General features: G+C 37.8%; 1 protein-coding gene across 3 annotated transcripts in view; it reads left to right on the plus strand.

The window, feature by feature from the left end:
- Window positions 1-4,034: 4,034 nt before the first annotated feature.
- Window positions 4,035-17,898, plus strand: part of LOC125261689 (LON peptidase N-terminal domain and RING finger protein 2-like) — a 75,432-nt gene continuing 61,568 nt past the window's right edge. The window contains exon 1 of one of the 3 annotated variants that reach the window (XM_048180251.1): window positions 4,035-4,245. In XM_048180251.1, the coding sequence (XP_048036208.1) occupies window positions 4,203-4,245 (43 nt within the window). In that variant the 5' untranslated portion in view covers window positions 4,035-4,202. Of the gene's footprint in view, window positions 5,662-17,898 lie in introns of all 3 variants that reach the window. The other 2 variants (XM_048180248.1, XM_048180250.1) reach the window with 2 other exon arrangements.

A 17,898-nucleotide genomic window follows, 5' to 3' on the forward strand; every position in this document is an offset into this window, starting at 1 on the left:
AGAAAACATTGTCGGTGAACACAATCCAGCGTGCCATTCGCCGTTGCCGGCTAAAACTCTATAGGTCAAAAAAGAGGCCAAATCTAAACATGATTCAGAAGCGCAGGCATTTTCACTGGGCCAAGGCTCATTTAAAATGGACTGTGGCAAAGTGGAAAACTGTTCTGTGGTCAGACGAATCAAAATTTGAAGTTCTTTTTGGAAAACTGGGAAGCCATGTCATCCAGACTAAAGAGGACAAGGACAACCCAAGTTGTTATCAGCGCTCAGTTCAGAAGCCTGCATCTCTGATGGTATGGGGTTGCATGAGTGCGTGTGGCATGGGCAGCTTACACATCTGGAAAGGCACCATCAATGCTGAAAGGTATATCCAAGTTCTAGAACAACATATGCTCCCATCCAGACGTCGTCTCTTTCAGGGAAGACCTTGCATTTTCCAACATGACAATGCCAGACCACATACTGCATCAATTACAACATCGTGGCTGCGTAGAAGAAGGATCCAGGTACTGAAATGGCCAGCCTGCAGTCCAGATCTTTCACCCATAGAAAATATTTGGCGCGTCATAAAGAGGAAGATGCGACAAAGAAGACCTAAGACAGTTGAGCAACTAGAAGCCTGTATTAGACAAGAATGGGACAACATTCCTATTCCTAAACTTGAGCAACTTGTCTCCTCAGTCCCCAGACGTTTGCAGACTGTTATAAAAAGAAGAGGGGATGCCACACAGTGGTAAACATGGCCTTGTAGATGTGTTGATGCCATGAAATTTAAAATCTACTTATTTTTCCCTTAAAATGATACATTTTCTCAGTTTAAACATTTGATATGTCATCTATGTTGTATTCTGAAAAAAATATTGAAATTTGAAACTTCCACATCATTGCATTCTGTTTTTATTCACAATATGTACAGCATCCTAACTTTTTTGGAATCGGGTTTGTAGATAGATTTGACTGTGTTGAAAATGTTATAACATTACTCACGTTGCGTTCGCTCTGTGGCTGCTGTGAGACACTTGTTGCACACTGCAGTAAGCTAGATCGATTTTAGAATATCATATTAATAAATGCTGGATGGCTTGTGTTGATAAATGGCATGCAATTAATTTTAAAACGTACTGTATGATGGAGAAAATGCTGTATTACTGTTACTAAAAATAAAGCTGCATCTGATTATGCTATGTTAGCTACTTCACAAAATAGTGTTTTTTCTCTGAGGCATGGTAAAGCATGGTATTTGCAAAAAATCAAGAAAATTAGAAAAGTTTTGTGAGGCCTGCATTGACAGCAAGTTCATTTAGACTTTCAAATGCACAGAAAGGTACTACAAACATATTTAACACAGTTAATGTGACTAATGGTTCAACTTGTTATGAAGCGATGAGAATACTTTTTGTGCGCCAAAAAAAACTAAATAACTACTTTATTCAACAATATCTAGTGAAGGGTGATTTCAAAACACTGCTTCATGAAGCATCGAAGCTTTGCGAATCTTTTGTTTCAAATCAGTGGTTTGGAGCACTGCCAAAGTCACATGAACCATTGAAATTTCGAAACACTTATGACGTAACAAAGCCTACTTTACTGAAATCATGTGACTTTGGCAGTTTGAGATCATTTGATACATGCTCCGAACCACTAATTCGAAATAAAAGATTTTCAAAGCTTCATGATGCAGTGTTTTGAAATCTCCCTTCACTAGATATTGTTGTATAAAGTCATTATTTTGTTTTTTTGGCGCACAAAAAGTATTCTTGTCACTTCATAACATTAAGGCTGAACCACTGTAGTCTTGTAATCTTTAGTACCTTTCTGGGCATTTGCAAGTCTAAATTAAAGGTGCTCTAAGTGATCCTGGGTGGATGTAACTTCCTGTTGACGTTCAAAGTGTTGTCAAACAAAACAGAGGCTAGCTAGACCCTCCCTCCTCCTCCTCCTCCCCCTCCCTTCCGTGCTTCCTGAAACAGTCATGAATGCGCATTTAAAATCATTCTTGTCGGTTATTGGCTGGAGCATGTTTATTATGATACGTGGTCCAGGCTGCACCAGTTTGTTTTTATTGCCGTTTTCGGAGCTTGTGGCGACTACAGAGACTGCGGTTTTTTACAGTGTGTTCAGGGGACAGGCAGCTAGCGGATAGTGAGGAGATGTTTGCTGTATGTGACAAAAAATGTTTTGGCCTAAAAACGTGTGACATCACTTAGAGCACCTTTAACTTTCTGTCAATGCAGGCCTCACTGAGCCAACGGATTTTATCAAAAATATCTTAATTTGTGTTCCGAAGATGAACAAAGGTCTTACAGGTGTGGAACGACATGAGGATGAGTAATTAATGACAGAATTTTCATTTTTGGGTGAACTAACCCTTTAAGGTGAAAATCATGGTAATATTTACAATATTTATAATAAAATACCAAAAAAGCTACCTGAAAAACGATGCGCAAGTGTACCTGGACAAAAGCTGTTTTAAACGCAAAGGGTGGTCACACCAAATACTGATTTGATTTGGTTAACAGGTTAATTGATTAAATAAAATCTATTGACAGTATTTTTGAAAGTATCCTTTATATGCTTTACAGCATTTTTACACAAGTGCCTAAAACTTCTCACGGTACTGTAGCTTTGCAGGTCGATACACTACAGGAAAATATATAAATAATTGGATTAAAACCCTTTTTGGGGGGTGAAAATACTGATGTGCCCTACTGATGTACTGATGAAGACTTTTGCACAGTACTATACATTGAAATATTGTACATTATAATATTGCACATAATTTTTAGAATGGATAGTATGCACATAGGGGCATAGGACATCTCTTGCCTTATGCTGTAGCCATCGAATAAATTATAGTGTCTCATGTATCATGTCAGGTTAAAAACTGATGTATATCACTAATATTAATTATTATTAATTATACATCACATTCACATAATAGTAATTCTTTCTGAAATAAGTTTGTCATTATGCCAAAATGTATACATTGAAACCTAAAAATTAGTTTTCATAATCCTCAGTTTCATGTGACAGGTTGCTGGAAGGGAATGACTGAAACTCATCTGGCTACTGGACAACCTTATTGCCCAGCCCTCACACCAGAAAACACATCATCAGAAAGGAGATTTGTGAGGAGGCAGGCACATTTATTTTAAAGATTACAAAGGAACATGTTTTTTATTTTTTTATTTTAATTGTTTTTTAAAAAAATCACAAAATTTTTACATTTATTTTAAAATAATATGTGCACATACGTAATTTATAATAAACACTGCAACATTCCATAAACAAAAATAATTGTCAATTTTGATTTTGTAATGACTTTTAAGTGGTGGGTATTGTTTGCTTCTTCAAACAGGTGTTTCATTAGGATTACTTTTAACTATGATCTCAGGTTAGCGTAGGATTACTACAGGGATTAAGTGCACTTGGAGATCCAAGAAATTAATTCTTGACAGTTGTCACTGACATGCTTGGCAAAGATTGACTTTTTCTTTAAAATATAGTCAATTAAGTGTGGTGAATTTTGTATTTTTATTAACAGTTTTAGTGTGTAAATAAACCTGTATGCCAAAACTGTTATTTATTTGTTTAGTATACATAATGTGTTTAACAAATGAGTTAAATATCAGATACAGCTTGGATATACATAAAAGATACAATGCATCAAGCTGCATAAATATACAAATTTGGTAAACAAGGTTTAGTCATTGTCACACTGAATGTAGGCTATTAAATTGCACTTACATAAAGTAAACAGTTACATAAAACTTTGGATTAATGTTAGGTCACCATGTATTAGGCTAGCACCATGTTCATAAGCCATTTATAAATATCGTCACCTCAAACTTTTCACGGTTTTTGAATGTGTCTTTCACGTGCCATATAATCCATATATCATAACATTATCAAAAAACTTTTTTTTTAATATGAAATTATCTCCTATTTTCTACATACCTGCCCCTTTTAGGTTACACAACCGTTTGAATCATTATATAAGTGAGCTATATAACACACCAATGGGGCCTCATCCCTGACGTCACGTGCTTCTTACGTGAATGATAGCGAGACAGACGGTCGGTATCACACTTTCCCGTGCAGACCAAATGGTAACCTCACAACTGTCTCGGTTCTGCTAAAACAAATAGTTAATGTTTACAGTTTCCTGTGGCTTGTAGACATGGACATTGACATCCTGTAGAATGAACAGAACAAAAGCGACCCGGGGAAGGACCGTTTTAAAAGGTATTCCGATCGAAAGACTTCTCGAGGATTACACAGAGTGCCGCTGCCGGAGACATCGGATCTTATATAAAACTGATGGCTCATCTAAACGTCGGCCATGAATATGCTTCATTCAGCAGAGGTCTCGAAAGTCACCATCAGCAAAGAAGTCGATCTGTGAAAATCATATTTAACCTTTTATTTTGTCAGTAGTTTAAATAAATGCGTCGTGTTTGGATACTCGTTTGTGATTTCAAAATAAACCCAACGAACTACTTTTCTGCAGTTTTTAAACGTAACGTTACGTTTTTTTTGTTTTACTTTTCAACTTGAAATGCTAACACTGCTATATGTGTTATGTATTATTTTGGCAGAAGTTAGACACCTTACTTTTGCTTTACTGAGAAATGAACCACCAGTCATTTAAAGGTTGTCTTGGGCCTAGCAGTGGTGAATGGGAAATGAATTGTTTACCGGAGGAGTGTATATAAATATTTAGCCTTGTCTCCTAATATTGAATTTCTCCAATATTCCGAGATCGTGTTGTATTAAAGGTGGGGTTTTTGTTAATTAACTGAAAACACGACTGCATCAGGTTAGATGTAATTTTGGATTCCATGCTTTCGAACAGAATCCTATACGCTCCTGTTTTGCCGCTTTCCTAAAAATAATTAGAATTTAATGTGGAGTAGCAGAAAATGGATTCTGGGATTCAAAATCATGCCGAACATTATGTGCACGACCTCTCTAACCCGACCGCACCGGGTTTGTGTGCGGAAATGCTCGGGGTGGCGGACGAGGCGTGCCGGGCAGGAGACTTCGATCTGGCCGCAGAGATATATTCCTCTCAGCTAGCCGAGCTTGAGCACACCGACCGTGGCCTCTGTCTGCGGAAAGCTGATGCCCTGGCCCGAGGGGGACGCATAGCCGATGCACTGGACTCATACTGTATCGCTGCAAATCTTCAGGCACTGAGACCCAATGAATTGCAGGTTTTAGTTGAAGTTATAGCGCATACTATACGTACAAAAGAGCAGTGTGACAGTAAGACAATAAGCGTGGGTTCTTACTCAGAAAACAGATGTTTTGAAAGTGACGAGTTAGATGAAGAGCAGAACTTAGACTTGTTTTCATGTCGCCTTTGCAAGTGCTTGTTAATGGATCCGACGACTTTGGTGTGTGGGCACACTTTCTGTAAGCGCTGTCTGGAAGATGACTTGTCAAAAGAGTGCAGAAGCTGTCGTTTGAAAACGAACAAATCACCAAGAGAATTAAATGTGGACGGACTCAGAGTAAATGTTATTGTCAGTGGCTTGATTGACAAGTGGTTCAATTCGGAAAGCAAAGCGAGACGATACTGGTTGGAAGGGGAAATTCTTTGGAAAAAACGAGACTTATCCAACGCCATACTGAAGTTCAACGAGGCCATGGCACTAGGTAAGACACTGTTTCATTCTTGCATACAAGCGGCCTTTCACCCAATTTATTGCAGCGAGTATTTTATAAAGAACTGACCTACTTTCCGAGAGACTGATGAAACAGCCACAGGGGGCGACATTGTGTATCTCACGTTCAAAGATGTTTTGTAACAACGTGACCAATATAATTTATATAAACCAGTTGAGGTTTTGAATTGGAGTTTGAGGTGTTAGGCTGGTAAAAGGTAGGCTGGTGTCTTGTTGATCACAGCAGCAATTACCAAACAACAACCATCTATGGTTTTGTTGCATATTATCAACCCAACTCAAAGTCTTCCAACTAGTACTCTCTGTCTACACAATAAATTAGGCACAATAATAATTATTACTGAATTATTGCAGAAATTTTGTGTTTGTAAATTAAGTTTGTTTAATTTTGTTTGGGTTGCTGTTAAGCTCTTGTTTTAGCTCAAGTCTCAAAAGTAGGTCGGTGCTCTCTGTTAGTTCATTAGGCCTGCTCATTATTTGAAGTGTGAGAAATACATGCTGTTTTTTTATTTATTTATTTGTTTTATTTTATTTATTTATTTTTGTCCCCAAGGCTGTGCCCTCTGGGGTTCTCATGCATCAGCGACACATATCACCATCCCATTTCAGAGAAGCAACCATTACATTCCAAAGTAAGAAAGAAATCAGTAATTTGTGCCTCAAAAGGAATAATAGTCTTGGTTGCTTTTCTAAAATGAGAGACTCTGTGACATATGCAGCTGATAGATGCAACCTATGGAGGGTGCAACCTTCGAGATGAGACCCTACAATGAGATAGCTACCACAAACAGTGAAACCACTAAAAAGCAAAGATGCACCGATATAAAAATTTTGGCGATAACGATAATTCTTTACATTTGAAAGGCAATAACCTATATATTGGGCGATAAATCTAAATCCAAATTTTGATGTACTTTGAGAGCATACGATTTTTTGTATACGATTACAAAAACAAAAGGCTTCAACATAAATCAAACATATAGAATACAGTACCCTAGTTTGAACCAGTGTAAAATTCCTTAAAATTAATTTTACACTCCTATGGCCAACTTTCTTTATAAAAGAAAATAATAATAATAAAAAAAAAAAACGGTTACTTTACAATAAGGTTTCATTTTGCTTGCATTAGTTAAAGGATTAGTTCACTTTAAGATGAAAATTACCCCAAGATTTACTCACTCTCAAGCCATCCTAGGTGCATTTGACTTTTTTCTCTCTGATGCACAAAGTTTTATTAATATATATATCCTGATGCGTTCAAGCTTTATAATGGCAGTGAATGGTACCATTGAGTATGAAGCTCAAGAAAGTGCATCCATCCATCATAAACGTACTCCACATGGCTCCGGGGGGGGGTAAATAAAGGCCTTCTGAAGTGAAGTAATGCATTTGTGTAAGAAAAATATCCAAATTTAACAAGTTAAAAAGTAAAATATCTAGCTTCCGCCAGACCGCCTTCTGTATTCAACTTACGAAGAAAGTGTAACGCCTCTCGTGGTTCAAAATGCTTGCGCTACGTCCTACACCTTCTGTTTTCAACTTAAGAAAAAAGCGTAACTGACGCAAGAAGGTGGTCTGGCAGAAGCTAGATATTTTACTTTATAACTTGTTACATATGGATATTTTAACATGAATCTTTAACATGAACCAATAATGAATGAACAATACTACTTTATTTTTATTGGATTTATTAAATGAATGTTAATCTCAACATCTTCTGAGACATTTTTAAAATCCAAAGTTGTATGTTAACATTAGTTAATGCACTGTGAACTAACATGAACACAAATATTTTATTAACTAGCATTCATAAAAGTTGTTGCTCTCTGTTAGTTCACGTTAGTTAATGCATTAACAAATGAGACCTTATTGTAAAGTGATACCAAAAAAATCTATTGCCTAACAAAAAAATTAAAATAAAATACCTAAATAATGGAAACAAGTCATTGGACAACATTACTTGGGCTACATATAAAGAAGCAAAATGCATGTGCCATGAATAAATCAATGTAAATAGCCTCTGCATGGCCAAAAAGGAAATGATTTTAATCAAACCAATTGATTAAAATAATGAAGATAATAAGAGAACCAAAAAAGTGCTAGTTATTAATAACGCATCACTTTTTTAATATTACAGTAATATTAAACTTCTTTAATATTAGTTTCAAATAACACCATTGCTGTTTGAGCTGTGTGTGCTGAAGCTGAAGAGAATGAACACCCGTAAACCGAAGTGCTTTGCTAGAAGGTTAATCAACTCAACAGTTGCTGACAACTAAACCCAATAAATGTACAACTTTTTTATTACAGTAGTGTATAGACCTTATGTAGCTCCGCCCCTTTTCAACATTGCACTCGTTGTCTTTTGACTTCCGGTTTTCTATCTCCACAGTGATCTTACGTATTTGAATGAACTGCTTGTTTTAAAATCTTCCCGGTCTGCTGACATTTGTTAAGACATCTGCTTTAAACATTACAATGCTCACAATAACTTTAATTAACTCTACAACAAGTAAATCCACTTCACCAGCTAATTATTCTTCAACAGCAATGTCATAGATATATACAGGGCTACCGCAAAAACGGAAGTTCAAAGAAAATTTTATAAAGATGGCGGCACGCATGTTTCTCTGGCGAATAAGGTCTATACAATTATAGCTTTTAATGTTTTGCATTGCTGTTTGTATTGCGCGCTCTGAAGCTGAAGAGAATGAGCACCTGGAAACTGAAGAGCTTTTCTAGCGGATTATTTAACCCACGAAACGCATCCTATATGAGATTAATCAGATATTTATATTACATAAACTTAATATAACGACTTCTATCTGATGCGAATGCACAAGCGAACATGACTGTCCTGTTCTGGATGCGCTCCCCACAACAACATGCTAAAACACTGCAACTAAACCCAGAGAATTGAGAATGATTTATTACAATGGTGTTCTCATTATAATGTTATGTATAGCCCAGTCCCAATCATAGTTATTAATGTGCATCGCTGTTTGAGCTGCTCATGATAATGATCACGGGTACAATGAAGAGCTTACTGCATCATTAAAGATGTTAAAGAGGATGTTTTGTTTTATACATTTTTGCAATATTACTTGAAACTGTCTCTACTAACTGATAAAAGACTTTTTATAAGGTGCACTGAAATTAATAATATTAATACACATCATCTGTGCACGAGGTAGGGCCTTAAAAACATCAGCCAATCGTTTACACAATCATCACACAAACGATTGGCCCTCTGGCTTGTCAATCACTGCCATGACGTTCCTTGTGAGAGACGTGCGCGGATTGGCCCTCTGGCTTGTCAATCACTGCCATGACGTTCCTTGTGCGAGATGTGTGCGGCTGCGCCAAGCGGCAACCTCCCCCTGTTTCTCGTGAAGCCAATACGGAAGTGAATTAAACTGCAATTCATCGACTGGCCGCTAGGGACAGGCTGCAGAAGTGAGCAGAATCTCATTGACCATCATGTTAAATTAGCCAAGTTTACAGCAGAAAAAAACATGTTTACAGTCTGGTTCATATTGTGGTTTTGGTCTATACTGCGAATTTGCCCTTCATGACAACTCTGAGGGGGGTGAATTTTTTTTATAGCTCATCCGTTTAAATTATATTAAGCCTTAAAGTTCTGCATAATTAAGGGCGTGGTCACTTGAGTGACAGGTATGCCGCTGCTGTCTGTGAGCCGTCATGTTACCTCAGCAGCTCATTTCAGCCGCTGAATTTGGCATCTCAGTCGTATTTGTGCTTTTTTTCTGTATTATTTTATACAATATATGGCTTGCTGCATACTCGAGACAGATGTCAGTCTGTGTACATGTGCTCGCATGCGGAACGTTGTTGGATCGTCGTGGCATTGGCAAAAAGTTTTGTTCCTGAGATTTACTACAATGACAATACCAGGAGGATATACAACTCCGACAGCACTGCTTGGATATAACTAAAACTGCTGCACTATTTTGAAAAATTATACTTTGGATACCTGCTCATTGAGAGAACATTTGAGAGATATACATCTGGTACATATATATATATTTTACCCAAGTGCCACGGATTGGATTCATCTCGCGATCTCTATTTCATTATAAAGGTATGAAATCCCATTTGATTTGTGTTATTTGCACACCCCACACAAATTAATTAGCCTACTGGTGTTGGAGCATCTATAACGTTATCGTAAAAAAATCACCGTAGATTGACAGTAATCCTTTAGTACTTTCTAATGATATTGCTATCTTTATTAATATTTTAGATAGTATCTAAGATAGATAGCTAGGGCGGGCGTGGTTTCAGCAACAAGTCGCATGGGCTCCAACTTCGTCCCGCCTCTTTGCCCATTTTCAGTTATCCGTGAGTGACGTGCGGTCACGTGCAGCTAAGATGGCCGCGGCCTCATTTACGCGTCAAAACTGCTGTTCAGAACTCTATGGGTGACGTCACGGACACTACGTCCATATTTTTTTACAGTCTATGGGCTGCGCGCTCCAGTAACTTTCCACACTCTACAGGCGCCGCATGCAATGTTTTTGTCAGGAGACTGGAGTAACAACTGCAGATTATGAGTTACCTGCGGTGAGTCCGACATAATGAATCTATTAACATGACACAGCGAATGCCGGTGGTAAACACTCGTGTTCCAATACTCGTGCACGAGTTTTGGGAGGCGTTCCCTCGAAATGAGCTGTGAAGGAGGGGGTTTGTTCTTACGCATGCGCTCATTTAACAGAACTCACTAACAGTCTTTGGTTTCTCAGTCGACGAAAAGATCCTCTTTAGCACCTTTAATTAACTAAACCAAACTCAACCTATGAGATTAATCAGATATATACACAAAATAAACGTATTACATTTATTAATACATTTATTAACGTATTACAAACGTATTATAACTTATAATGGCACAAAATGCTGCAAATGCTCAAGCGAACTTGACCACGCTTGTCATGAAGGCTTAAATCCCATGCACTCTTTCCACCACAACGCACTCGTCGCACTGAAACACGGGCGCACAAAGAATTCACAACATTCTTATACAGTCATGTTCTCGTTATAATTTTATGTAGCCTATATGACAGATTTGTGCTGCACATGTTGCACTTAACTGTATCTTCCTTTTCAAAGTGATTCCAATCATATCAAGCAATTCAAAACCATCATGCCGAACAGTGCATCTGAAGTGTTTCAGCTGAAGTAAATAAACCTTCATCCCTAGGTTACATGCTTTGTCCGATGAATAACAACAGGTACAATGATTAAACTAATTTTATAACAGAAAGCGTTTCTGTATGTCAAGACATATAGAATGTCAAATAGAAAAGACGATGTCCTAAAAAACTAAAGATTTTTTTTCCTTTCAGGCGTTATTAGAATGTTGTTTCCTACCTCTAGGTTACATGATCGTGTAAAAGAATATTTCTTTTACACGATCATGTAACCTAGAGGTAGGAAACAATTAAGTGGGTCAGTTCAAATGTTTCCTAACACATTTTGATTTTACAAGATAGACAGAACCAAAATGTTTATGCTTGATGAGGATGCGTTAATTCCACGAATTATGCATAACCTAATTTTGCCTGTCTAAAGCCTGTATTCCAAGCTCTATGCTGGGTAATGCAGGCAGAGCATTAACTGGTCACTCACAGAGACAAAGCATAAAAGCAGAAAGCTGAGTTTGCTTCTCATAGTGAGCATCACTTCTGTGTTTGTGAATTACAGTTTTGGCAGAATTTCTTCTGGTCTCTCACATGGTGGCAGTGTAGGCGTTTTGTGTACTGCATGTTTTCTTATCTCACAATATGCTGCTCAGTCACTTTGGAAGTAAACATGTATGTTGCTTGCTTGCCCAGTGCTGACTCAGTCTGTGGTCTGTGATCTGAGAAATGTCAAGTCCCATGTCTAGTCATATCACATCTTGTTAATGCTGAGAAACAAATTTGTCAAGATAATTTTCTCACTGCTACACTGTAAAAAAACAAAAAACAAAAAACAAAAAAACACTATATCTACTCAAAATTGTGGCAACAGATTACAAGCAATATTAATAAGATTTAATAAGAATTAAGTTAAAATTAATCAAATGCGCTCCTTAAAAGTGAACCATTTAAAATGAGTAGCTGCAAATAGCACACACAAAATTTTTAAAAAGTAAAATTTAAACAAAAATATTGGTTTGATTGGACAAAAGAGGACTATATTAATGAAAACTACTTAATGAAATTCTTTTGACATAACAAAATTAAGTTATTATTAATAATATTAAGTGGATTATTTAAATTAATGTATTTTTATTAATTAAATCTGATTTTAAGTATAAACAACAGACGTCAAAGATTAAGAACTCTTTATTTATCAGAAAATTGGGCAGTACCAATGTAGACAAGGCACTGATTTTCCAGGTACAGATGACCGGTGCTGTAGTCTCTAATGTAAAAGATCACCTCTTGTTGCAATCTGCAGATTTTACACTGCCATCTCATTACATTGCACCTATTAAAAAAAAAAAAAAACACATGAGAGGAAAAAAAACACACATAGACATTTTAATGGTTAACATTTTTTTTTGTACTTTAATTTTTGTGACTAATACCTCTAATACCTAATTATACTGCGCAACCAAATGTATCTATGTTCATAGTTGGTTGTAAGAGTTAAACAAAATGTTGAAATGATAATTATAAGGACTGGAAAGGGAGCAGTGCATGTGAGCACTGGAAAGGGCATACACTGTTGACAGCAATAGGCTAATAGTTTGACAGCGATAGGCAAATAGTTTTAGCTTATCTGCTTTAGCTATTAATCGGTCTAAAACATGATTTCCTACTTTGTTGGTGGTAATAACACACAACCTGGACAATTAACAGTTTTTAAGAAATAAATTAAATTATCTTCCTTACCTTTGTCAAAGAATTAGCTGAAGAATATAGTCATCAGATCGTCGTCGTCAGCCTCCGTCAGCCTCGTCGTCAGCGGGAATCCAGTAAAACCAGGCCTCATGAACATAAACCATTCAGTAGCAATGCTCAATAGGTTTACAGCTGCCTTATGTAGCATTATTTGTTAATATTAACACAAAACTAAGCAAAGCACCCAAAAAGCACGCCATCAGAAATGTCCTCACACTGTCTGCTGTGGGAAACTCCAGGTCATTCCTTAAAAGCACGCACTGCAATTGAAAATGTTTGTCAATTGAAAACAACTCATTTTCATCATGTTGGATTCATTCAATATTCTCTCTGCTTGTAATTACTCAATAAGAATAGATGAATCCTTAACGACAAAATTTAGTAGGTTTTGTTTGACAGTTTCAATTAATTTAAACACAAACTGTCCAAAAAACAAATTCATTTTGTTAAATAAAGTTTACATATTAAATTCCATGAAATCTACAAACCCACAGGATGACAATCAAGTTAAAACCTCCTTTATGCCCCTTATGCCAAAGTCCAGTATCTCTGAAGCATATTTTAATGGATGGTTTTAAAGGGTCATGAAACCCCATAACACTTTTTTTGAGATGTAAACGGATATGTATACTCTGCACATCATTGAAAACACTAAAGGTACTCATTAATGTTAAAGTGAAAAATAGTTTTTTTCGCATTTTTCAGAGCTATTTCTGTCTTCCGGTTTGAAAAGCTGAGTCAGAGCAACGTCACAAAATCTGACGTCATCGTGTACTTTCGGCCCAAGTATGGGCATGGTCGAACATGCTGATGTAGACCGTTTTGAGCGATTCTTGACATATATTCATGACATAAACTCATTCAGTCCAATCACTGCGCTGTAGTATGCATAAGATTATAATTGCGGTATTACGCATGAGGAAGTATCACTTCTCTCGCCTCGGTCTCTTGTCATTCAGAGACATATTGTTGGTGTTCGTTTCCTCAGTGCTACACAATGTGTTTTCCTGCGACGCGACCAGAGCAGAGGTTTGTGTGCATGTGGATTGTTTTGCTGTAATCTACCAGCACAAATGGAAAATATGTTTGCGTGAGATCGCATTACAGCGGAGAATTCAAATGTCACAAAAGTGCAGCTCATTCTCCTCTGCCTGCTCTAGCTGCGTTCAAACACGCGAGCCGTATGTAGGCTATGTTTCCTTCAGCACAGCAGCACATGTGTTTGTATTTTGCTCGTGATGCAGTCAGAACTGGAGTTTGAATACGAACACGTGAAAAATACATTTGTACACGCGGAGCGCGCATATGATCGGTTTCAGCGCGGAGCTCCGCGATGAGTTTAATAACACTACTCGCGTGGCACATAGCTCATACAGAATAAAGTATCTGTGTTTAAAGTTTTTATTTCACACATTCTCCTGCACCAAACATTAACCAGCACGGTGTAGTTATGCACACATATTTCATCAAGTCTTCTTCAAATTAATTATATATGCAAACTGGACACTGAACGCGACGACACAATTATTCTAATAGACAAAAGACTGATTTTGAGACTGCAGTGCTCGTAAACGTAATCAAAGTAGCCTATTATTAGCTCTATTAAATATTCTTTCGCATTTTTCCTTGTGCTTGGGAGTTTGTCATTTTCTCCATGCTCATATATTAATATTCATCATTCTGTATAATGAGTGTGTTCTATGTCTGTGCTTCATTGGTTGTTCTCTCTCCTCTTCCCCCCCTCTACACTCCCACTTTTCCAGAGCTTTACACGCCCATTTTAACAGACTTTTCTGAACTTTGAGGTGTGAACGACCAGGGTAAAACAGGGGGGTTTCATGACCCTTTAAAGCTGCTGTAGGTAACTTTTGTAAAAAATTTTTTTTTACATATTTGTTAAACCTGACATTATGTCCTGACAGTAGAATATGAGACAGATAATCTGTGAAAAAATCAAGCTCCTCTGGCTCCTCCCAGTGGTCCTATTGCCATTTGCAGAAATACACCGCTCCCGGTAAGAAACAACCAATCAGAGCCAGGAGGAGTGTCTTAGCAGTGTCAATCAATCAAGCTCGCGTGCGCGCTGATCTCACCCCTCCCATACACAGCGCCAGCGCATACAGGCTTCAAGATTACCGGTGTGCCGCAGCTTTGCTTATGGCGGAAAAACAATCCAAACTGTCAATTCCTCGAGTGGCACCTGCTCATAAAATAAAGACGGGTAAACGGAAAAAGACAGATGACGATGATAAAAAGGCCAAAAAGAAAGAATTAGATAGAGCCCGAAATAAAACGAGGGTAAATATTGGAGCGGCTTTTCCGAGGTGGAGGGAGCTATGTGTCCTGAACGGATTAAAAACCGATGCAGAGTCAGCCACATTTCTGCTTGACAAGTAAGTATCCCTGCTTGATTTGTTTAATTTAAGAACTACACAACTAAGATAATTTCAAAACAGGACTGACAAATTATGTATGGCATGGTTTCTTGTAGATTTCAGGTTTCAGGTTTATTTTAGTTTCAGGGTGGTCCTTTGCATATAACATCGTTTTATTTCGCCATAAGCAAAGCTGCGGCACACCGGTAATCTTGAATTTGACGCCTGTACACTGTGCATGACAGGAGTGTGATCAGCGCGCACGCGAGCTTGATTGATTGACACTGCTAAGACACTCCTCCTGGCTCTGATTGGTTGTTTCTTACCGGGAGCGGTGTATTTCTGCAAATGGCAATAGGACCACTGGTAGGAGCCAGAGGAGCTTGATTTTTTTCACAGATTATCTGTCTCATATTCTACTGTCAGGACATAATGTCAGGTTTAACAAATATGTAAAAAATATTTTTTTACAAAAGTTACCTACAGCAGCTTTAAAGGGTTAGTTCACCCAAAAATTAAAATAATGTAATTTATTACTCACCCTCATGTCGTTCTACACCCATATATATTTTTACGATTAAGATGAATCCAACATCAGCATAATCCAATAAGCCGATTACGAGATATTGATCGCGCAATTACGACACACAAAACCCCACAGGTGCACAGATGCTAACTAAAACCAAAATGTAGCTATCACTTGGCATTTCTGCTTATAATTTCATTTTAGATTGTAGAAAGTGGCACAGTATTACTTACAGTGGACTCTTCCAACTGAAATGAGTCCAAGATCAAAATAATCCAATAAGCCGATCACAAGTTACTCCACGTGAAAAAACGAATTTAAAAATGTCCATCAGGGGGTGCCAATGGATAAACAAAAAGGCTACTTTGGTTCCAAATGCTGTAACTTTTAATTTCTTTATGGGATCATCAAATTTGCTCCAGATACAGCTCCCATACAGAGGAACATCACCAAAAAAGAATTGTCCTCCTACATTATTTCCTCTCTGAGTTATTGGATGTCAAATATTAAATATATGTAAAATTTCCCTTGAGCAAACTTTTATTTTTTTTGTCTTTATCAGCAATTTCTCAGCATGAGAATATATTTATTCCCAAGGGCTTAAGGGGTTAAATCTTTTTTTTTTTTTTTTTTTTTTTTTTTTGCGAGTACCATGCCTCAGATAAAAACACTATCTTGTCAAGTAAAGCAGAGTTCAGACTGCACAATTTTAGCCCCGATTTTGGCTCGCCGACAGGTTTTGAGAAATCGCCGACAAATGCCCAAAATCACAGGCAAATCGGTGCTCGTTCACGCGAGTGACAATCACGCAGTGTGAATGAGCAAAGACGTGATCTGAGAGAATCGTCGACGAGTCACCGACGCCCGTGAGATATTTGGCATGCTAAATATCTGGACCTGTCGGCGATTCAAAATCCTGCTGTGTGAAAAGTGTTCTGACTGAAAACTACATCGGCAATGACCGACAGCCAATGAGAGAGCAAGATACAGAGCAGCGGGGAGTTCGGAGAGGAGTTATAGAACACAATATCAGCAAGCATGGCTTCGTACACATAAATATTACAATTCTATCAAACAGAACCAAAGCACAAACATTTGCTTGAACAAACATCCGCAACAGCAGCACATTGAAAAGTTAGCTCCAACTCTCGTTGCAAAACACACAATCCTTGTTCTTCGCGTCTCCCCAAACATATCCTCCTCCATATTCTTCTTTTCTTTTTGTTGTATTCGCTGCAAATCAGCGCACAGGCAATTTGTATTTCAAGCTTCTTGCGGGCTACTATTTTAAATAATCACACCGTGTGTCTCAATCAGCTCCCTAGTTCAGTAGTCAGGGCACTGATCAGGGTATCAGCCACATTCACTTTCATTATATACTGATTTACGACCTAGGGAGCTAGGGAGCTGATTGAGACGCAGGGCCAGTCTCACGTGAGAACTCCGGCCTTGAACGCGTGATATTGCGTTGTTTCCTTTTCATGTCTCACGTGTGTTTGGTTGTGAAACATAGTTTGCGTGCCAGTCATGCAGTGTGAAACCTTCTGTCGCTGATCCATCGCGCAGTTTGAACACAGCAGCGACTGAATGCTGGCCAAGATAGTCATGCAGTGTGAAAAGAACAGGGACCCGACTACTTTGAAAATTGTGCAGTCTGAACTCGGCATTACTAACATAATCAGATGCAGCTTTATTTTTACTAACAGTAATACATAATTTTCTCCATCATACAATACGTTTTCAAATTAATTACATGCCATTTATCAACATAGCCCATCCAGCATTTAATATGATATTCTAAAATCGATCTAGCTTGCTGCAGCGTGCAACAAGTGTCTCGCAGCAGTTGCCGAGCAAACACACAGAGTAATGTTATTACATCATTTTCAACACACTCAAATGTATCAAATATGATAAACAGAGCTGCGTTGCCTCATACTCATGACTGGAAAAAGTGGAAGCGGCGCTGTGGAATAAGCTCCACTGCTCGCGAGGCGTGTGTTGCGTTCGTCTGCCATTAGCAATCGCTCCTCATTCAGCGGCCTCGTTCAGCTCCCACAACACTCGATCCTGCTCTGCTTCTACAGTATTGTTAATAATAGCATCCATGAACATGATTTCTGCCCAAGTCCTATCATGATTCTTTTCCACCGGCTGTGAGGTGAAAACCACATGTCCCAAGATTCCTCGCTCAAACTTGGCATCATCAAGCTACGCCTTTGTTTTGAATAGGCAACCTCTAGCAGACGAAAAACTACATATTGCACCTTTTAAAATACATACCAATAACAATAATAATTGATTCTAGTAAAGTATCAAAAGCAAGTAATCATATGGTTTTATATTGAACAAAACTGTCAAAATACATAATGTATTGTACAATATTACTAATT

Source organism: Megalobrama amblycephala, unplaced genomic scaffold (genome assembly GCF_018812025.1).
Source record: "Megalobrama amblycephala isolate DHTTF-2021 unplaced genomic scaffold, ASM1881202v1 scaffold464, whole genome shotgun sequence".
NCBI lineage: Eukaryota > Metazoa > Chordata > Actinopteri > Cypriniformes > Xenocyprididae > Megalobrama > Megalobrama amblycephala.